Consider the following 22,967-nt stretch of genomic DNA (forward strand, 5'->3'; position numbering starts at 1 on the left):
TTTTCCACACAGCAGCCAAAGCAATCCTATTGCTCCCTATCTGGAGTCCGAAAATAGCATTCCATACCATTCCTTATGCCAGCTTGACAAGCCGTGATTAGGTTGTCTGCTGCCTTGACCTCACCTAGGATGCCTTCCCCTCTCACTAAACTCCAGCCACAGTGGCCTACTCTGCTCTCACAGGCTTAATGTATCCTGCCTTAGGGATTTTGCACTGGCTACTCCCTTTACATGGTATGCTTTTCCTTGTGGTTTTTGTATAGCTCACTCTTAATCATTCAGATCTCAGCTGCAAAATCCTCCTCTTGGAGAAAACTTCCCTGATTGCTCCGCCTGAACAGCCACGCAGTCAGTCTCAACCACTGTTAATTAATTCACAGTATAGCACTTGATATTTAAACTGTGTATTAGTTTGTCATACCACTAGAATTAAAGTTCCATGAGCACAGAAACTTCCTTTACCATATTTTTCAGAGTCTGCAATAATGCCTAAGCATATAATGTGCTAAAAGTTTTCTGTGGAATAAATGGATGCATAAAATGTCTATTACACGTAAAATCTTATGTTATGCAGACCTGAGCCTTCAATAGTCTCATTTTCTGCTTTAAACTCACAGGTGCTAAACAGGTAGAAAATACTATCATTCATTGCTATCTACAACGTCCATCTCAAAATTATTATGCAAAGAATGAAGTCACCTGGGGCACCCAGGTGGCTCAGTTGATTAAGCTTCTGACTTCAGCTCAGGATATGATCCTGCGGTCTGTGAGTTCAGGCCCCGCATTGGGTTCCCTGCTGTCAGCACGGAGCCCAGTGTGGATCCTCTGTCCCCCTCTCTTTCTGCCCCTCCCCAACTTGTTCTCTCTCTCTCAAAAATAAACATTAAAAAAAAATTTTTAAGAATAAAATTATCTATATTATCTGCCTTGAAATCATCAATGTAAGAGAAATAGCCCCTAGACTTACTCCATCTATTACTATTTAAATTATGCTTATAGGTGGGATGTGGCCAGTGTCTTCCTCTGAGTCAGAAAGTCAGCCCAGAGTCCAGACCATAATGTTTCAACTGTGTACTCTGCTCTAACAACTACCAAAATTAATACCACCACATATTACATTCCTCAGTAATAACCAGTCAAGTCTCTCAGATCATACATTATCACCCACCACTTGTCCCCGTAATATTCTGCACGCCCACTCATCTACCCCACCGTTCAATGGCTTCCAAACTTTTTTGACCCATCCCAGACCCAATCCTCATACCATACACTCTTGAATGACGGGCCACTTTCCTATATCCTCAAAATTTTCTCTAGACGTTCTCTCCAGTTCCTGCATTCACTGACTTGGCCATCCTTTGATGGCCTCAAGTCCTGTCACATGAAACTTCTCTTTCCCTCCCTCTCCTCCCACCCTTCCTACCTCTCTCCCTCTCTACTGCATTTCTAAGGGCCAAGAGGTGGCATAGGTTTTCTCCTTTCTCCCATTTTTCTCAAATAATTTCTCCACTTTTGATCCTTCAAAAACACTAGCTCCTTTGAAGTTCATATATCTGGCTATACTACCCTCTACCCCTCCTCCCTTTCTCCTTCATTCACTAGACTTTAGCTTCCATTTCAGTCTTCTTCTCCATCCCAACTCTTGTCCTCATTCTGGGAGACCTCAAAAACCATGTGGATAACTACCCAATATCCTGAGTCCTTTGACCTATTATTCCTCTGCCCAACCTCACTCACCTAACATTATAGTCACAGGCTTGTCTACACTAATAACTACACCACCTCCAGTATCTCAATCAAGCATCCAAGTCTCCCAATTCCTACTTCCTATCCTTGCAGCTCACTTTCTCAGAACTGCCCTCTGCATTCTTTGACTCCCATCCATTGACTCTCTTGGTTTCTCACTGCTCTTTAACCCCTTTCACATTCCTTCCTACCCAGTACAGGTTTCATGGTAGTGGTTCTTCTCCTTCTCCTTCTCTTCTCCTTCTCCATCATCATCCTACGAATGTGCTTAACTTGTTTGATGTCTGTGATTTTTCCACTTTGCTACAGACCCTATTATTAAACTTTTCAAAGTCTTTAAGGTGGGAGTTTAACCAAATCATCTCTTTCACCTACCATCTAGTGATTCTCTTCTCTCTCCAAAAAAAATTACCAAAAGATTTGTCCATCTTAATTTTATCTCTCACTCACTTTTAACTCCGTCCAACCTGGCTTCTGTTGCCACTGAAAATCAAGGTTATTAATTTACCTTCATATTGCCAAATTCAAGGGACATTTCTGTTTCCCTCCACTCAACCCATCATAGGCATCAACACGACTGACCACTCACTCTTCTTTTTGAAACATTCTCCTCTCCCATGTCTCTCCTACCGTACTAGCCATTCTTTCTCAATTCACTTTGCTGATTCCTTCTGCTGTAACCAAGTTTTAGTTATTGGATTTGCTCAGAGCTTGGTTCTGGATCTTTTTGTCTGGGCAATCTCTTTTAGTCCCATTACTTGGAATACTGCCTAAGTGCTAATGACTTTCCAGATGAGACCTCACAATTTGGCATAGCAACTGCATATGTGACATCTCCATCCAGATGTTTAATAACCACTTCAAACCTTGCATGTTCAAAATTTTTTATTGACCCATACAAATTATTTCCTAAGGTGATCGCAGTGAATGGTAACCCAATCCACCCACTCATCTAAAAACGAAGGTCTCACACTTGAGTCTCCTCTGTTATCTTCCATACTCAATCATTAGCAAATCCTGTAAATTCTACATTCAAAACAGATCTAGAAACTGCCTGCTTCTCTCCACCACCACGTGTCTAGGCCATCATCATTTATCAACAGACTACTAGAATAACTACTTGCTCTCTACTTCCACTTTTGTCCATTTCATTTCAAATTAACAGAAACTGGACTCAACAGTGGCCTACACTTAAGGGAGATGCCAGTAATCCCTTATAAGAACTTCGAGGCCTAGCAATGCTAATTTATCACCTGTGATCTGCTCACTGCCCCTCTTCACTCCCAACTATATCCACTAGAAAGATACCAGAAGAAACTCCATGCCAACAAGTACTTAATACACTGACGAAGAGGACACTAGCATCTTTGGGAAACATTTTAGTTACTTTCTCTATAAGACCAGGAATAAAGAATGAGAGGTCTCTGTTTTCAGTGTGGATGGAGAGATTCTACAAAGAACCCAAGGGGCAGTTCTTACCATATAGTATGCTCTATCAGGAGCTGGTAATCAGAATGATCCTACCACAAGAGTCCTGAGGACATAAATAAGTCAGTCCACTACAGGACTACTTTCAATAACTGAAAAATCCCCAATTTTTTCAACAAAGTCCTAACTTGAGATAGAGCAAGTGAGTTGGTCCCTCATATCTTCTGCCAAGGCTTTGCTTCTTCTCTTGCTTCTAAACAGTGGTTATTAGCTTTATCAGCTACATTTTCCTTTAGAATTTGATAAATAGACTCTCTCCTCACAAAAAATGCATAACAGAAAATGCTGCACTTAGTTCAAAGGTTCCTGGAGGGCCTCCTGAAGCATGGACTCTTAGACTGGACACCTGCCTCTCTACTGGTTCTCTCTTGGCCACTTTTATCCATTAAAGGAAAAATAACAATAATGATAGTGTTCCTTGGTCATGCATTCTCTTCTGAATATTTTCCTCTCCTCTACCTCTCATTCAATCTCCATAAAAGTAGTCTAAGCATTTTTATGGTTAGAGGGGTAAAAATATATACTGTACATACATGTTTGTAAATGCACAGAAATTCTGGAAGGACACATGACAAAACTAACAGCAGGTTCCTCTCAGGAAGAGGACTGCACATGAGAGGCTGTAGAGGGAGGGAGGCTTTTTTTATTGACGATCCTTTCACCCTGTGTACAAATCACCCAATCAAATAATAAATCAAAATTGTAAAACCTTTAAAACAGCAGGATACATTTTGCTTCTAATTTCTCATTTCCCAGAAACTTTCTGGCATTCTAAGAAAGACTTCTGGTCCCTCATAACTGGACACCAGATGCCTTCTAACTTGGAAATCCAATGGATACTACAAAGTAAATTTTCTTTCCTAGGCTTTTATAACACAATTTCTTGATTCTCCTACTACTTTTCTGGAAGTTCCTTCTTACTCTCCATGAAACTAATTTATTCATTTATTCACTACCAATGGTGTGACAAGGTAATTCTCTTCTATTTGCCCCTTTGTTAGGCGATCCTAGTAAGTTATGACAAACCACAATGACAGGAGTTCTCAAAGCATGACCTGGGAGTTCCTGGGGCTGCACCAGATCCTTTCAGAAGTGCAAGTAACAAAACTATTGCAACTCAGCCTTCCTCACCCCATCCCCAAACTTGATCTTCTTCCCCTATTCTTTATCGACCTCCACCCCAGTGACTCAAGCCAGAACTGTAGCATGCATCAATGGTTCTGTCTCTCTACAATCATCAGTACTGAAATGTACTTATATCTCTTGATTGACTCTAACACCTTTCCATACCTCCTGCTACAGCATTAGTTCAAGCCATCATTACTTTTCTAGACTACAACAGCCTAAACCACTATCCCTACTTCCAGTTTCATCTTTTCCCAAATTCATTCTCCCCCTGTACCCATTCTGTCCAGTACCCAATCTGATTCCCACCATCACCACCTGTTCACTTGTGCTTCTCAAACTGCAGATACTGCCCCCAAGATGTATTAGCTCTCTACAAGAATTTTTATTATTTTGTTGAGGATAAGTAAAACAAGCACATTCTAGATCATTTGGTTACATACCTAGCATACAGCCATACAGAATCCAAGGTCATGTTGATAAAATCACAAGCACACTACCATACACCAACATAATTCATGAAAAATGAATAATGGCAGACTTACACAATTGATTCCACTCAAGACAATCTAATGTTGTTTATTTCCAAATTATCAAATTTGTGTGACTAAAGAAATGTGATGAAAGAACTGAGTCTTTCCAAGGTAAGCACACCCAGCCAACCTAAAAAGTAACTTGTTCTATACCATATTCACATTGTAAGCATTTGATAAAAATACATCATATGGCACATTCATGTTGGGGAACTTGGATTTTATTAGTTTTGTCGCTTTAATTTATACACATTTTAGTGTTAAGAGCTAGAACCACAGGAATTCAGTTTAATGTTCACACATCTGAAACACTGAAGTAAAAGGAATTTCTAGCAACAAAACCCAACTACTGGAGTTCCCAAAACATATTTTGTGCACAGAACCACTGTGCTCTTTTTATCCAATCCTAGTTTTTCCAATTACTTTTTTAAAGAAACGTACCCTTTCAAGAACTAAAAATCAGTTATTCAGTCTCACTAGCCATATTCCAACTACTCACTGGCCAGCCACATGTGGCTAGTGGCTACGACATTTCCATCATTACCTAACTGTAACTTCTCCCTTTGAGTAAGCATTGAGAAAGCTATTCCTCACTTCCAACTCTATTTGGATGACTTCCAAATCTTCGTTTAGTCTTTTTCTATTAACTTAATGGAGTATCTTCAGCAACCACTTGATAGCTCTACTTTATCAGCTAGAAAGACAGAACTAGTGACTAGAAAAAATTATGGTAGTACCAAATCAGTAAGGTACAATGTAATAGGGAATGGAAAAGATTTTCAGGGTAAGGTTAAGATTGTGACTGAGACAAGCAAGAATAGGTACTGCAAAAATAGTAGTAAATACAAATCAAAAGACAATGCCCACTCCACTGTACCCACTCATCCTAAAATGATTACCACTTTGCAAAGATCTTCAAAAGATATCTTCCCAACCATACCTGAAGTATTAGCACTCAGTAAACGCACTTTTGATATGGAAAATATATTAAGATCTCAGTATATAATCGGTCATTATGAACTACAATTTAACCTGTTTCAAAGTTTATTTTGTTAATAACATTTCAAATTCTTTCAAGGGCTTTTAAAAACCTCAAAAACACCACAATTAATAACGTACTTCAGCCAAGTTTATAACTATACAGCAAAACTACCTAACATTCCTGTTTACTAATTTAAATTTCCCAGCATTCTCTATACCGTATTATTTTTTAAAAAGACGTAATACATTATTAGCCACAAATACACTTTCTGCTTTATAGAGATATTCATTGTTGGCATGACTCCAAAAGAAAGCCTATTTTTAAAACTGCAAAAGTCAATTTTCTGAATGCTTAATTAAAAGAAAATCAGGTGCAAAAGACTATGCCCCCCAAAATTCAAATAGAAACTTCAGAAAACAATGACAATGAAAGGTAGTTCCAAAATAATGTACAGCATATTAATTTATTCAATGTTTATGACCACTATAAACTTCCGGAATGAGGTGAATATTAAATCAAATAAACATGAAGCAAACATTTATTAAGTACCTACCGTGTGCTAGGCTTTGGACTACCTATACAAAAAAAAAAAAAAAAAAAAAGAAAAAGAAAGAAAAAGACAGTCCCTGCCCTCAGGGAGCTCACAGTCTAGTTGAAGCAGACAAACAATCACAAATACAATGGCAAAGCACCAGGGAGGCATTATGGAAGAAGGGACTGGTCCTGCCTGATGAATGCAGGGGCGGGCTTCACAGAGGTGGAGACAATGGAGCTGGGCCTTGGATGAGCAGGAGTTCACCAGATGGAGGGGAAGGGGGGAAGCGCATTCCAAGCAGAGGAAACAGCACATGCGCAAGCAGAATCTCGAAAGCACATGCCATGGTGCAGGAGGATGAGCAGTCCAGCGCAGCTAGAGCATAAAGGTGCACACAAACTAAAGAGACGAATTAGTTTTTGGTTGTTTAGCAAATCGTAACTATCAGGTATAAATCTTCATATTACACTTACTGTAGCTTAACTGTGATTCTGATAACAATAGGGCAGTTTGAAAATATTCCATTCATTTCACAAATATTTGAGCCCTTTTGATAGGTACCCAGCAATGTGGTTAGAGTTGTTTTTGTTTTTTTAAAGCAGTTTTAGAAAAATAAATCTTAATATTCCTCTGTACATTTAAGCGGCAAAATAAACCCAGAATAAAGGTTCTCTTAAGCTGAATCACAGAGCTTCACCTATACACACTACACTCACTTTTGGTAATCTGAGCTCCCTGTACTACCACTATCTTTTTTACCCTTAACACTTCGTAACTATCAACCCAAAGTAACCCCACAATTAAGCAATAGAGAAAGCAATTTCAGCTTTCCCTTCCCGTTCTGCCTATCTAAACATGGTACTTGACAATGCCCCTACGGACATCAATGCATGGTGACCAATGCAACAGATGAGGAAATAGTGCACTCTGACCCCCATACCAATTTTTGGAAATTAAACTATTATAAACAAATTATTCGGCTGAATTCTGAATAAAGAGAGCTATGAAGCAGAGACCCATAGCCTTTCAGGAAAAGTAAAAAGGTACAGAGGAAGAGATCTTCAGTCAAAGAGTTTCCCACACTGGCCACCAAGCAACACTGTTCACCGAGGAAGCTTGGAGCTTAGGAGGGTGCGATGCGGAAAAGAAAGGAACTCACATGGGTCAAACACTTTATTAGATGTTTTCATATTAATTCCTATTTACTCCTCGCAGTAATGCTAAGGGAAAGAGTGCACTACCTTACTTTCACAAATGAGAAATCTGAGGCCATGCGAAGTTAAAAGAGTCACCCCATGACTGCCTGAGCTAATAAGTGGCAGAGCCTGCCTGGTTCCAAAGCCTGTCTCATTCTACACACCGCCTCGGGGTTCCTACAGTGAATGCTAGACTCCCAAGTGGCACGCGACTGACTGTAGCAAGGTTATATATACCCTGGAAGAAAAGCCCTTGCTTTTCCCTCCACTATGTTCACAGTCAGTGTGAGATGATAGTGGTGGCAATACACATACATATATCTCTGAAGTTTAGAGGAAGAAAAATTGAGACAAAATGGTTACGTAAGATTAGCCGCCTTTGGGGCGGGGGTGGGGAGGGAAGCTTTCTTAGCAAAGATACTGGATGCTGTAATGCAATTAAATTAGCATAGTAACTCAAACTCTACTTGTTTAAATTCCTACACAATAAACCATCAAACAAGCAGCTCAATAAAAATAAGAGCTAATGGAAAAAAATCCAATCAGCGTATCCGGATGAGAATATTATTGCTACAAGTCCTTCTCCTCCACATCATCAAAAGTCAAAATAAAAACTACCCTTTCTCAAATCCTAATCCCAAAAATTGATAGGTAAGCATAAACTATGTGGTAAGGATACTTGCCACATTAAAATTTTGCCTCTCTTTGGGCAACGGCAACTATTTTAAGAAAAAAAAAATGAGACAATTAACATCAACACAGAAATCTTTTGTAAAAAGTCCCAATGGGCCAAAAATGTGATGTTTAAGAGATACTGAAATATTGTTCTCAACTGTGCACAATTTACTTATGCAAAGTACTGTCAACTACCATAAATTAATCAGATTTATAAGTCAAAATGCTTTGCCAGGGCAGGGTAGACTAAGACATTCAGACACAGCCAAAATTCTAGTGACATAATTACCATGTAAGATACTTTGTGGAAAGCTTTTGAAATAGGATACATATGCTCTAAGTAAATTAACCAACCTTATTTTGATTGAGAGGATCATTCCGCAGTCTCTGTTTGTTCTTCTGTAATTTACTAGGCATCATCTTTCCAGTTCTGAAGTCAAAACTGCTGAGGTCAACAGTATTTCCCAGGTACCTTGCCAACTGAGGTTTGCTTCTGAACTTCTTACCACTTGGACTAGAAGAAAGATAACATCAATTGTACAAAAGATAGCAGTATTTAGATCTCCACGCATCTTCTTTTCTCTCCCAATATGTTTATTTTTTTCAAAGAAATGGTAAAGTTTTAAAGGAACTTCACAACTTCCCTGTAAGAAGAGATAACGCTTCATCTAGTATTACACTCCACTAGGTACACCGCTGGAGTAACATCTGCAGATGTTACTGCAGATTATCCCACTGGTCACTCACTCCAGAGCCACTGACAGAATCCAGGTACAAACTGCATGCAGAGCACAATGCACATGCTGCAAAGGTCTTCAACATTACAAACTACTTCCAAACTGACTTTTGAAATGCTTTTTCTTGTAAGTATTACATATACACAACGTCAGCAGTAATCAGAACTTCAGAACACATTCTTCTGAAGTCAACAATCCTTGTTAAAAACACACATACAAAAAAACAAACAAACAAAAAAACAGAAAACACTTGGAATCCATATACTCTTTGGGCTACCCATCTGAACTCACAACATTACAATAGAAAAAAAAAAAAAATACTGAATTCTGATAGTATTTAAATGCTCCCTAAAAGGAGGAAACTGAGGCAAACATTTGCAAATGGTGTGAACATTGTTGACATGAATTTTTTTACCCAAACTCCTACCTTGGAGAAGCTTATCAAGAATAACTTCTCAGGTTGCCTGGGTGGCTCAGTCGGTTAAGCATCCAACTCTTGATTTTGGCTCAGGTCATGATCTCACAGTTCATGAGTTCAAGCCTCACATAGGGCTCGCACTGTCAGCACAGACCCCGTTTGGGATTCTCTCTCTCCTTCTACCCTGCCCGCCCTCTCTCTCTCTCAAAACAAACAAACTAAAAAAAAAAAAAGGATAACTTCTCCTAAGAAAATATTGTCAAAGCTGGAAAATTATAAAAGTGCCAAAATTATACAGAAAGCTAAACTAAACTAGTGTTTCCTAAAAAAGTTTTTTGCTGTGTGGCATTGATCTATAAGAAAAATTTTATAGGAAAAATGCCCCAGTTTTACCTAATAAATTTTCTGAGCCAAACGTGCTAAAACCAACTATTAAAGCCAGCATAGATAGGTTACCAGAAGAGAACTGTAAGAATTCTAAATTATTTCTCAAAAAAAGCCAACATGTCCTATTTAGAACTTAACCTTGCACTAACGGACCACAATAAAAGAAAAATAATTGAACAGGAAAACAAAAGGGAATTTTGCATGGGAAACCAAGCTACAAAATACTGCCCTGGAAGAGCAAAACTTTTCTCTGGGTCAAATCCAAACCAACACGCCGCACTTTGTCACAAATTCTGTGCCACCACTCACTTCAAGACAAATGAAGATCATATCGGCATTTTTTTTTCGACAATCACAGAATTCAAGTATTCTTGAAACACAATTCAAGTTATAAAATTCAGCCTACAGATGGAGGTAACAACCAGTAACAACTAGGACATAACGGAGTAGAACAAACTCAGAGAACTAGAACACAGGAGAGGAAAGAATACAAGATTACGCAGAAGTAAACCTCCACTCTCATTCTAACCAGATTTCCAAATATGCTCAGTATGACAAACAAACCGTACATAATCCTCAAGATGTTTCAAAACTTGAGCCATCTCTGCCCACCACAAACTTGCACCCCAAACCCCATCTCATATCGTCCTCTGTTGTGGCCCCACTGCCGTCCACCTAGCGCCTAATCCACCAAACTAGAAAGCCACTTGATGATGCTTCAGTGCCCCACCCCTCAGCCACACATCTGACACCAAGTGCTAAATGTTCAGGCTCCTCAATGCTGACAAAAATAGCTTCACCTCCCCAGGAACACATCAAAGACCTTCCATTTGTTTATAGTTATTTTCAAAAGTCCGTTTCTCCACCAGCCTTGGTACCCCATGTTCCAAACTCAATGTCACCAGAAATACTCCATGTACCTTTGACTTTTAGCCATGTCTTTCCAGATGGAAGCATGAACATAGGCAATATCCTGCCTGTCGTAAGATTATTAAAGCCTCCAAGCCCAAGTAAAATGTCACCTCTTCTGTGAAGCTGTGATTCTCCAAACCCAGTTAGAAATAAATCTACTATATCTCTGCAATTCTACTTCATTACAAAAATCTCTATGTATTTCCTTGATGATTCAAACAACCAGAAATTGCAATGCCACTTTTTAAAACTCTCAAACATGAATTAACATATATGAACACTGAACAAAGTAACTTTCTCACAACAAAATACTTTATCAGTTGAATAGTAAAGAACATAAGTTTCATTTGCAGACACAATAAAATGGTAAGTTCTATACTTATGTAAGTTATGTTGCATGGACTCTTAAAATCGAACCAGAAAATATTTTCATGATTAATCTATTACACTACATAAGAAATAAAGAATTAAAGACCCAAATTAGTTTGAAAACTTGGTAAAGATTATTCCATTATGTCACTTATACAACTACAATGAAGATTAAGCTAGAATAGCCATTTAGTCCTTATCATCAGAAATTCCAGTTAAGGTCAACAAGATTCTGATAACCTATTTGATATACCTCAAATATGAATAAAAACCTCTCTACAAAATAAAATGATAGTTCTCAATCAGACTTCCATCTAATAAGACATCTTATTAGTGCAATAAAAGCTGAGCTTAAGAGTGGACTTAGTTTCAACAGACTAATGCTCCAGAAAATGAAAATACTAAGGTAGCAACTTCTACCAAAAAGATAAGCACTATTATTTTTAAGGATACAGCTTACAGACAACCAGAAAATCATTTTTTAAGAAATCAATTTACTAAATTCACAAATTAGCCCTGCAATGAGTAGTTTCTTATGAAACGGTGGAAATGCCAGCTATCTACTGCAGTTGAACACATACTAGAGCCTCAGTATAACATCACTCTAGAACAAAACTCATTAGAAATCAGTTTTAAACACTCCTCCCCAAATTAAGGAAATCTAACTACGTAAGAACTCAATTAATGTGACTGCATAGCTTATAATCTAGATTAGCAATTTAATATGGTTTAAATAGTTCCTATGTCTACTGATTTTAAAAATCAAATGGAAACTGTGAGAAAGGCCTGACATACTCTACCGATAAACTAAATTAGCAATGAAGAAAGTGGAAATCAAGTCTTAGCTATGAACATATCCCAAAAAAGGTAGACTATTAACTGGTACTCTATCAGTTATTCATACAAATCACTATTCCCAGTCATAAAGACGGAATTCTATGCGGCATCTACGCGGGAGAGCTACAAGTACTGGTCACACACACGGCTGCCTTCAGAACAGTGGTACAAGCCGTTCTCTGTAACTGCTATAGCTTGTGCTTAGTGTTTTAGGGAAGTCAACCTGGCTGCCCCAGGAGATTATAAACCAGAGACCTTCCTCTGCACAAGATGAAGGCAAGCATATAGAAAGGCAAAGGCCAAGGGAATGGTTAAGTAAGAATTCTTCCCATCAGGTACAGAAATATGTGGATAGCACCGACATGACCCTGAAAGTGGTGGAGGAAATAATGCTAGATGAACAAAAAAACTACCCAGAATGACTAAGTCATCATCGGTCTGCCCTCTAAGATGGCTGCAGTAAGTAGGTCGCAATCTCACACACACCAGGGATTAGCATGACTAAGCTTTTATTCTAAAAGCAGCAAACTATAACCTAGGAACATTCTAGTAGACTAGTGAAGGATATTAGTCATTTTCAGCTTTCTCTAACCAAAGCGATTACTTCTAATCCCAGTAATGAAATACTAATATTTCACTTTCAACCACACAAAAAAATTCCCTACCAACTGTCCCCTAGATATGCCCACCCAGAACCAACTTGTGGTCTCACCTTTAACTTCTCCTACCCTCCAAATACCCTAAATAATGATGAAATGAAAATCAAAGATGTGAGAGTTTTAATTTCAGATGAGGACATTTCATCTATGCCTTTGCTAGCTTTCATTTTAATTAAACTGTTTAAAGTACTTCCGTGTAACACCGCCTTAGAGGTTTCTAACTAGAGATTATCAAAAAGAAATTTTATTAGCATCTGACTTTCCACTCTAAAAAAATTTCATTGAGATAACAGAAACTACTTTAATTCTGGTCACCTTAGTTTAGTGGTATTCCCATTTTATCGCTCTGTATACTCACCTGTGATCATCATTCCCTGAGCTACCTGACGATAGCACACCCTGCCAGTCTCCACAGAAAAAGCAACTCTTCTGAAGACCTGCTCCTGGCCTGTGCAACTGCACCCTGAAAACACTCCTCTGGTGGAGCAGAACATATGTTTTCATGGATCATCACGATGTTCAGTCGAACAGGATGAGGAGCCCAGAGTCTGAGCAAACACCAGTATACCTCCGAACCAGTTTCTAACAGGATGAACTGTGGAGGTGGCAGTAATCAGAGCACAATAAGGAGAGCTGGCCTATGAGCGACAAGGAGCACTGTGGACAGCAGACGGCCAGCTACACGGCTGAAGAGCATGTTCAGGAGGGCATCACTCTCCAACAGTACTTTGTGAGGCATGAGAAAAACCTCCATACTAAAAATTCCCTAAGCTACAGCTCTGGAAAAGTTTGAGATCAAAAAAACATCAACTTCCTTTGTTTCATACCTCTTTAAATGTTAAAGCTTATTTGTTAGTTACAGAGTAAGTACCGAAAGAAAAAGACTTCTCTGACTTTAACAACTGTCTCCACAAGTCAAATTTTGGTTGAGACTAAGATCTGAAATCAAAATTATCTTGTACTTCGGTACAAAATACATAATCAGAAAACTGTCAAATCAATTAATTCAAATAACGTATACCATTGCTTCAAAGCTGTATGACATACACACAGAGAAATCTACCTACAAGTCAGCTCCCAATCTCCCTTTTTTAGTTCCTTTCCTCCCACCTTTACACGCGGGCCTTTCCTAAAGTGAACCATCTTCAGCCCTCGTCTGCAGTTTGTCTCCAGTACATTTTATCTACTTGTCTTGTCTTGTCTTACTTATGTCTCCCATCAGGTACTACTAAATCCAGTTCCTTTCTTTGAATCTATCCTTCCTTTCCATTGCCATTGCCCAAATCAAGTCTTTATCACCTTGAGTCTGAATCACCAGGACAGGCTAACTGACTTTCTACTTGCTGGTCTCTGCATTCTAAACTACCCAAATTACTCTTCCTAAACACCACTCTGACCATAGTTTCAGCTGAAAAGCCTTCAATGACTTTAACCCATTAGCAAAAGGATACCAAACATCTTAGCTCTGCATTTAAGATCCTTTTTCTAACCTCCTCTGAACCTGTCAACCCTACTTTCCACTCCTCTTACTCAATGACCTCTGCTCCAACCATGTTAGTTTATTCACTGTTCGAAACAGGCTGAATGGTTCCCTCTTAGGCCTTTTGCAAATCATACCTGTTACCCAATCCATAATGCAGGACTCCAACCCTGATCCTCAAGGGCCCAGAAATACCAATCCACATTATAGCTCTTCCATAAAAAGCCTTCCTTCCCAGAATGAAGCAGTGGAAGGTTTCCTTCCTCTGAACCATATAGCAATTACTGCCAGTATCAGGTAAATAATCACAAACTGCCTATTGGCATCTCTTGTATTCTGGCTTTGAAATACTGAGTTAGTTCTACATGGTTATAAAACTTCTACAAGTTTAAATCTTATCTTCACAAGCAGCATACTCAAGTAGTTATTTATGAATGAAATGATATGATGTCAGATTTGCTTCCAAATAATAAGGTTGAGTCGAGGTAGTACATTGGGGGATGGAAGAAATAAGATTAACAACTGCTGAATTGAGTACTTGGTAGTTTTTTTATATGATCTACTTTTACATATATGTTTGAAAATTTCTATAATAAAATGTTTAAAACAAACATTAAAGTATACAAGCTGTATATATCCCCTGAAAATTTCAAAGTAATTTTTTAAAAATATGAAGTTTGGGCAAGTAAATGTGAACATTAAAGAACTTCCTTAGCAGTTGAGGGAGAGGTAGAGAATTATTTTTAAAGTATCATTAGGGAAAAAAAAATTATTTACAGTTTGGCTGCTGGTAAAATGTGACAACATTGCACCTTTTCCCTTGGCATAAATGTTTAAGGAATCACCAACGCAATTTTAAGTGGTAATAAAAGACCTTAAGTATAATATGAATTCTGTACCAATCATTCTCATTCCATAAACTAGCATTTATGTAACAAACAACATGCAAACAGTATATTACTGATAGCAAATTCTATTATCTCTATATCAAAGCTAGAAAAAAATAAAAGCCAGGGTGATCCACTACCTAATCTCATCCCACTGCCTAAAGGTGAGAAAGAAAAAAGGAAAAAACACTGGTTATTTTGGTTGAATTGAGGACTGGACACTGTTATGGAAATGTCAGAAATTAAATACATCTGGGAATTATTTCAAAATATAATGGGAAAAGGGAGTTGAATATTGATGAAACAAGCTTGGCCAGGAGTTCATAATTATTAAAACTGGTTGATGAGCCCATAGGAGCTTCATTACACTTTTCTAACAATTTTTGCTCTTGCACATTTGAATTTTTCCATAATAAAAAATTAGATAAGTATACCCCCCCCCCAAAAAAAAGACTATATTTTGAAAAAAGAGGTAGGGGGCCTCTGGAATAGGCCTTTTTAAAGAAACGCATACATCACAGCATACATGTTAAAAATAATTTTAAGACATTCATCCTTGCTTTAGTCTATGGATTCTTCCAGTGTAAAAAGAACTATAAAAGAACGTACACACAGGGGTGCCTGAGTGGCTCAGTCAGTTGAGCGTCCAACTTCAGCTCAGGTCATGATCTCCTGGTTCATGAGTTTGAGCCCTGTGTCGGGCTCTGTGCTAACAGCTCAGAGCCTGGAGCCTGCTTCAGATTCTGTGTCTCCCTCTCTGCCCCTTCCCTGCTCATGCGCTTGCTCGCGCTCTCTCTCGCGCGCGCTCTCTCTCTCTCGCTCTCTCTCAAAAATAAGTAAACATTAAAAACAAATTTTTAAAAAGAACATATACACCTATATACACAGAGAATGGAAGGCAATATGTCAAAATATTAACACTGATTCTCTTTAGGACTACAAAGCTGATTGTCATTGCTCTCTCTACACTCCTATATTTTCCCAATTTCCACACTGAGCATGGGTCACTCTTCTAATCAGGGGAAAAAATAAAATATTTCTAAAAACCCTGATGAACATGCCCTAATCACATTTCAAAATTAAAATACTGTAAATCTCCACATAATTAACAACTGTTTACATTGGTTAATTAAGCGAAGGGAAAGAAACTACCATTTTATTGATCTGCTGACCATCTACTACATGCCAAATGTCTTACACGTACTTTCATTTAACATAAAAAAATTCCACGAGGTAAACTTCTTACCTTTGATTTACAGTTGAGGGATCAGAGGCTTATATTATGGAAGCTTATAAATCTGTCCAAGTTAAAATAGTAAAGCAAGATTCAAGACTCAAGTCCCAATTTTCTGACTCAGAAGTTTCCATTCTTATTCTAAACCAGTGCAACACAAGTGTGGTCTACAGACAGACTTACTGGTCTTCAAATAAGTACAGAAGGGGAGAGAAAGCAGTTAGGAACTCACTAGTAAGTTTATGACTGTAGGATCTAAGAGTATAAAGTTGCAACATGTATTCTGTATAACCACTTTTACATTATTTTTTATCATAAACTACTTCCTACCAGATACTATAACAAATAACTTTACAGTTACGGCACAAAGAAATAATATATTAGTTAACAGTAGATAGAAATATGTTATCCTCCCCAGATGATACAAAAGCACTTTTTGATGGTAGATGTTTAAAGCAAAGGATAAAAGGATTTTTTAATATGAAAATTGTAATCAAAAGTCCTACTACAGATTCCTTCAGGTCTAAAAATCTGTATGGAATACACACACAAACACTAAACACACTCAAGTCTGAAGAAAAATAAGAACATTTGCCTCAGCTATTCACTATCTGCATACCTGGTATGGTACAAGACAGGATGCTGTCTATAGCAAGAGACACAAGACCACCTCTATAGTGCAGGCCTATTTACAGCCAACACTAACCAGTTTTTTAGATCATTTAATAGAAACGTATTAACTATTTGCTTCATTCAACAAGCAATTCTTAAGAGCTTTCTGTATAGCAGGGACTATGGTGGATACTGGAGATTCAAGAGAATCAGACTCAGCCACTCACCTTGAGGAGGTTCAGAATCTGGTGTTCAAGACTGCCAACGATTACAGCACATGTGGGAAAGGTTAACAGAATTATGCTCAAAATGCCATAGGACTTGCCCGTTTCCACTACAGGCCTCTGGGAAAGGCTTTTTTAAAGAGAGGCACACATCACTACATACATGTTGAAAATAATTTTATAACATTCACACTTTCTTTCATCTATGAATTCGTCCAGCATAAAAAGAACACCAAGATATATTTCAAAAATCTTCTTCCACATGTTTGTAAATAACTCATAATCATTTCTGATTGAATGAACAAAGTGTTCAATTTCAAAATTTAAATTTGAGAATTTACCATTATTTACATTCAACTTATGTAATCAAGTTCCCAAACAAGTTTGAATTTATAAGACAAGGCAAAAATCATAAGATCCATAGATATTACTAAAATTTCACTCTATTCCATACTTTTATTCTTCCTTGTGAAGTTTTAGTTTTTAGAAGTTCTGATGAAGTTAAGCAAAACTTCATTTTACAATTTGCCTAGGCATTTCTTAGTGGAAATGGCAAATAGCCATAAAAGACCAATAAACAAGGACTGCAAAGGGTATTAATACCCCAAGTCAAAAAGTAAATCCATGAAATAAGAGCTGGTGATTTATTTCTAATTCATCACACACAGGTCTGAAAAGACCTCAAACACAGGAAAAAATTTATGAATTTCTATTAGTCCCACTATGAAATCTAACACACACACACAAAAGTATCACTTCCTTTGCAAATCACCAGCTTCTACTCGATTAATTAAAGCTGCACTAAAAAATAAAAAAACTGCACTATGAAGATTAAATTATGACTCTATATCTCACAAATGAAATTCTAAAAGCAATTTGAAAAAAATTATCAATTTCTGTTGGACACTATTTCTAGAATATATGTGTATCAGTTCCTTTCGAGCTATGTATTTCCTCTACTACAGGTATTGTGGGTGTTTTGGCAGGTGAGACTTTGCATATCAGATTTGAAAAATCAGATGTAGGACAGATGGCAATGTTGTACCCTAACAAAAATTCCCCTAGCACAGCACAGAAAGCTGGGATGGTACAACTGAGAGAGAATTATTGGAGCACAATTTCCACCACAGCCATGTGTCTTTTATTTCCAGATCCAGGCTTCAATCAGTCTATTTCAAGAGAAAAGACTAAAAGCAAGTCAAACTTGCAATTATGCAATGAGCACTTAGTAATAAACCTTGCATTTCATTCCTTTCTCCAACTAAAGAGATTTTTTTGATTGGTCTGCAGCGCACATTTCAATCGTGCCTCAACTCAAAGAAGCACACGAGCTTTTTGGAGGAAACACATAAAACTATCTCGAGCTACATTTAGACTGCAAGTTACAATTTGATTTCTTCTAGTTTTTTTCATTGTTTATTTATTTATTTATTTTGAGAGAGACAAACAGAGGATACCAGGAAGGCTCCGTGCTGTCAGCACAGAGCCCTGACGTGGGACCGATCCCACGAACCATGAGATCATGACCTGAGCCAAAATCAAGTTAAGTCGGATGCTTAACTGACTGAGCCACCCAGGCACCCCTGATTTCTTCTAATTTAAGTAAAAGCTTTTAAAACGAAGATGACCTATAGCTTGCTCCGTAGGAAACACGCTGCCTGTCTGAATATCTGAGAAACAACATGGTCAATCCTAAATTAAACATACATCAAAAGAGCAAGCAAGAAAGGAGGAAACATTTCTGAACCAAATGATCACTTCTATTACCCAGAATGAAACTCCTTTAATTATGTTAATTTACCACAATTTTTCAATTTCTTTTCTCTCCATTACATAGAGCTGGAAGATCATCTTTTGGTACAATGGCTTCACTACCAAATAGGATTTAAAATTTACCCTTTGTCAAAAAAAAATAAAATAACATTTACCCTTTGTCGACTTAAAGGTGCAAATATAATAGTAACTAACTACATTGTTTTAGCAGCCCACCCAGCTCCATAAAGCAGATTAAGTATGAGATGGTTCAATATTTGAGAATTACAAGTAAGGATTTTCTATGGGAGGCAGCAGAGCAGGGTGGTTAAAAGTTCTGGGGTTAAATCCCCTGCATCAGGATTCTAACTCTGCCCTTACCAGCAGTACAACCTTGAGCATATTACTTAACTTCCCTGTCCCAAGTCCGCATGTGTAAAATGCAGATAATTGCACCTACAGCTAACAGGGTTATAAGGACCCAATAAGATAATACATGTAATGCATTTAGCAAAATAATACTAATAGCTGCCAAAACTATGAGAGCTGTGACATAGAACACACATAAAATTAAGACACACAACACCCTATACTTAATAAAAAACAAACCTATAGACTCGATGAGATTCAAATGTTGATTTCTCACTTGTGTCTCTGCACTATGAGCATTTTCACTATATCTCTAAACTACTTTCTATCCTTCTATAATATCCTCAACACTAAAGATGAAAATAAGAAACTGGAAAATGCTTGGACTTAATAAAATACCCCAACCAATTTCATCCCAGCACACCACCAGGTAATATAAAGCAATAGCTAAGAAAGTCATTTAAGACTTGTTTCATAAAATTTTAAGCATCACATCAATTGGTAAACACCTATTTAGTATCTAGGTGTACCTAGGGGGAAAGAAGACAGTTATGTGAGAGTGCCACAGGTTCTATAGAAATGAACATACGAGTAATACAGGAGACACCAGGTTTAATCACATGGGGAAGGCCAGAAAGAAGATATCAGGTAGGGGAAAAGCCAATTTACTGAAAGCCAAAGAGACTTAAATATTTAAGAACTATAACAATGGGAGCACTGGGGTGGTTCAGTTGTTGAGCGTCCGACTTCGGCTCAGGTCATGATCTCACGGTTTGTGGGTTTGAGCCCCGCATCAGGCTCTGTGCTGATAGCTCAGAACCTGGAGCCTGCTTCTGATTCTGTGTCTCCCTCTCTCTGCCCCTCCCCCGCTCACACTCTGTGTCTCTCTCAAAAATAAATAAAATTAAAAAAAAAACAAACAAAACTATAACAATGGATCTCTCCCCTGGTCCATCAAGTTTTTTCCAACAAAGACTACATGGCAGAGTTGTTTTTTGTTTGCTTTTTTTTTAAAAAAAAAAAGTCAGAGAGAGAGAGAGAGAGAGAGAGAGAGAGAGAGAGAAGGAAAGATCTGACTGAACTCTGACATGCTCAATGATCCAGAACTCATGCCCTCAAAGCATCCTACCAGCCTTCGGTAACAAGTCAGATATACCTATACATTTTTTTAAACCTATTTGTATCTTCAGCCCATACAACTGGAGTTATTTAATTAATCATTTTCCCTAATTAGTCCTTAAACATATCTATGTTTTTATTTTAGTGTACTGAAACTGAATCCTTGTATCACTCTAAGTACAGGTAAAATCATATATGCACTTTACAAACAGACAAACCACAGGACCAGGAAGTGTGACAGGCTCAAGGTTGCACCAAATGGTAAGGGCAGAGTTAGAATACCAACTCCGGACCTCTTTACCCCTGTGCTCTGCTGCCTTCCCTAAAGACTTCTACTTTTATCATATCACTCATGATTTTATAGACCTCTGAGTCCTCCTCTTTCCAGATCAAAGTGAAATAAATTCAGTCTCTCTTCTTGCACCTGCTCCCTATTATTATTTTAATTGTTCTCTAGTGCCACTGTATCCTTTTTTCAGAGAAGTGATCAGGTACAAATGCAACATAATTATGATACAAGAATCAAAAATATTTACTATTTTGTTCCCAGTATCCAACCACATGATATTTTATGGCAGAAGCTGTAACAGCTTACCTCCACTCCCAAGTCTTTAACCGAAATTATAACCAAAAGTCTAAAAGCTAACAAGTTTAGACTAGGTAAAAATGGCATGAGTTGGCTACTAAAAAGGGTCCTATGCAGAAGAAAATAATATGTCAAATATATCAGTCAGCAAGCGCAGGGAGCCAAAAACTAGAAATAACAGGAGCCAAGTAGACCAGTGAGAAAATTATTGTTCACATAATGGACTCATATGATGGCAACAAACTTTTCAGAAACTATTACCAATAGATCCAGCTCTTTATCTAACCACACCTTTTTGTAAAAACACACTTTGTATGATAATGTATGAACTGCCACACACTATCGGTAATCCTGACAGAAGGCGTAATTATATTGCTTAACTGGCAACTCAAGGCACGCCTTCCTGTTAGAACTCGGCAGTCTCGGGAACAGCCGAAACACCATTCTACCAAAATTTGAGGCTTTCTCGATGAGCTTAATTTCAGCCCAATTAATAAGTGTAAGTAAGCCACACCCTATGTTAACAGGCACGGGTTGTTTAAATTCCTCTCCCCAGAGGCAGGCCAATTCAGGAGCCGGCATCAGAACCACACGAACAAATGAGTGCAGGTGTTCACACTACCAATGGGAGCGTTAACTCTTAACCCACCTACTAACACAGACGGCTGGTGTTTTGTGAGCTACTGGTTTTTAACAGGTGGGGGATATGTGGGGATGCTAATATGCAAAGCTGTGACACTTTGATAGAGAAAGAATGTGTTCACCTTCAGTATGAGTAGGTGTCCTCCATCATTTATCACTGAAAGCGGAAGTCACAGAATAACTGCTCTGTTACAAAAACCACATCATGCTACCTGTTTCCTACTGCCTCAGAATATAACCTCTCAGCAGGGAATCAAGACTGACTGTTACAATCCTGCCAAATAACTAACATTTTGTAGGTAGTCAATAAACAATTAGATAACATTCCTTCCAACCTTTAACTAAACACATGTGGCACAAATCTGTTCATTGTGTCTTTTCATCTTGTATAAAGTGAAAAGCAAATCATGCTGCACCGTCTAATAAAAAGACTTCAATTTTAGAAAGTAATTATCACTATACTGGTTTCATGATTTGTCGTAAGATGAATTTGTTTGGAGGGGCAGCCGGGTGGCTCAGTCGGTTAAGCATCCGACTTCGGCTCGGGTCATGTTCTCACGGTTCATGAGTTCAAGCCCGACATCAGGCTCTCTGCTGTCAGCACAGAGCCTGCTTCAGATCCTGTCACCCTCTCTCTGCCCCTCCCCCACTGGCACACGCATGCTCTCACTCTCCTCTCTCTCACAGAATAAACAAACTTCAAAAAATACCAGATGAATTTGTTTGGAAAATTCATCTTAAACTGATTAGATCAGTTTTTCTGCCATAAAATATTTATTGAGTTTGTATGAAAAAGTTAACATTGAAAAATTTACAACACATTTAAAAAAATACTACGACCACAAATCAAAATGAGCACTACAGCAATCTGCGTTCTTGAAATAACTTTTCCAGCTACTGCAAGGAAAACAACAAAAAAACTCCTTGCAATAACCCAAAGTTAGTTTGAACAAATACGTCATCCCAAAACCAAACAAACTGTATCCCAGGAGAAATGCCATAGAGAGTGAAATTCAAAGTTTAAGATGCTCTACTGAGAATAGACTAGTCACCTATCCCTCAAGGAGTTCAATCGCAGACACAGAATATTCTTGTAAAATGTAACTGGCTACAAGACATCAACACATAGTTCACCTAAAGAAGGTAGCATACTACCTGCTTAGAAAGAAAGCAAAAGTTGTTAATGGAAGAGTATGCAAGAGTGAACAACTGTGACTAGCACTAAATGAAACCAGTGAACTTGAGAGGAGTTACTGTTCCACAATAACCTTTTGTAAAAATTTTTAATGTTTATTTATTCTTGAGCGATGGAGAGAGACAGAGCGCGAGCAGGGGAGGGGCACAGAGAGACAAAATTGGAAGCAGGCTTCAGGCTCTGAGCTGTCAGCACAGAGCTCAATGTACGGCTCGAACCCATGGACCAGAAGATCATGACCTGAGCCAAAGTAGGACATCCAACCGAC

At 38.1% G+C, this 22,967-nt stretch overlaps 1 protein-coding gene across 1 annotated transcript in view; it reads right to left on the bottom strand.

The window, feature by feature from the left end:
• MBD2 (methyl-CpG binding domain protein 2) overlaps positions 1 to 22,967 on the bottom strand; it is a 65,502-nt gene that overhangs the window by 39,991 nt on the left and 2,544 nt on the right. The window contains exon 2 of the mRNA XM_060613885.3: positions 8,635 to 8,794. Coding sequence (XP_060469868.1) covers positions 8,635 to 8,794 — 160 coding nt within the window. The remainder of the gene's footprint in view (positions 1 to 8,634; positions 8,795 to 22,967) is intronic.

Source organism: Panthera onca, chromosome D3 (assembly GCF_046562875.1).
Source record: "Panthera onca isolate mPanOnc1 chromosome D3, mPanOnc1 haplotype 2, whole genome shotgun sequence".
NCBI classification, from domain to species: domain Eukaryota; kingdom Metazoa; phylum Chordata; class Mammalia; order Carnivora; family Felidae; genus Panthera; species Panthera onca.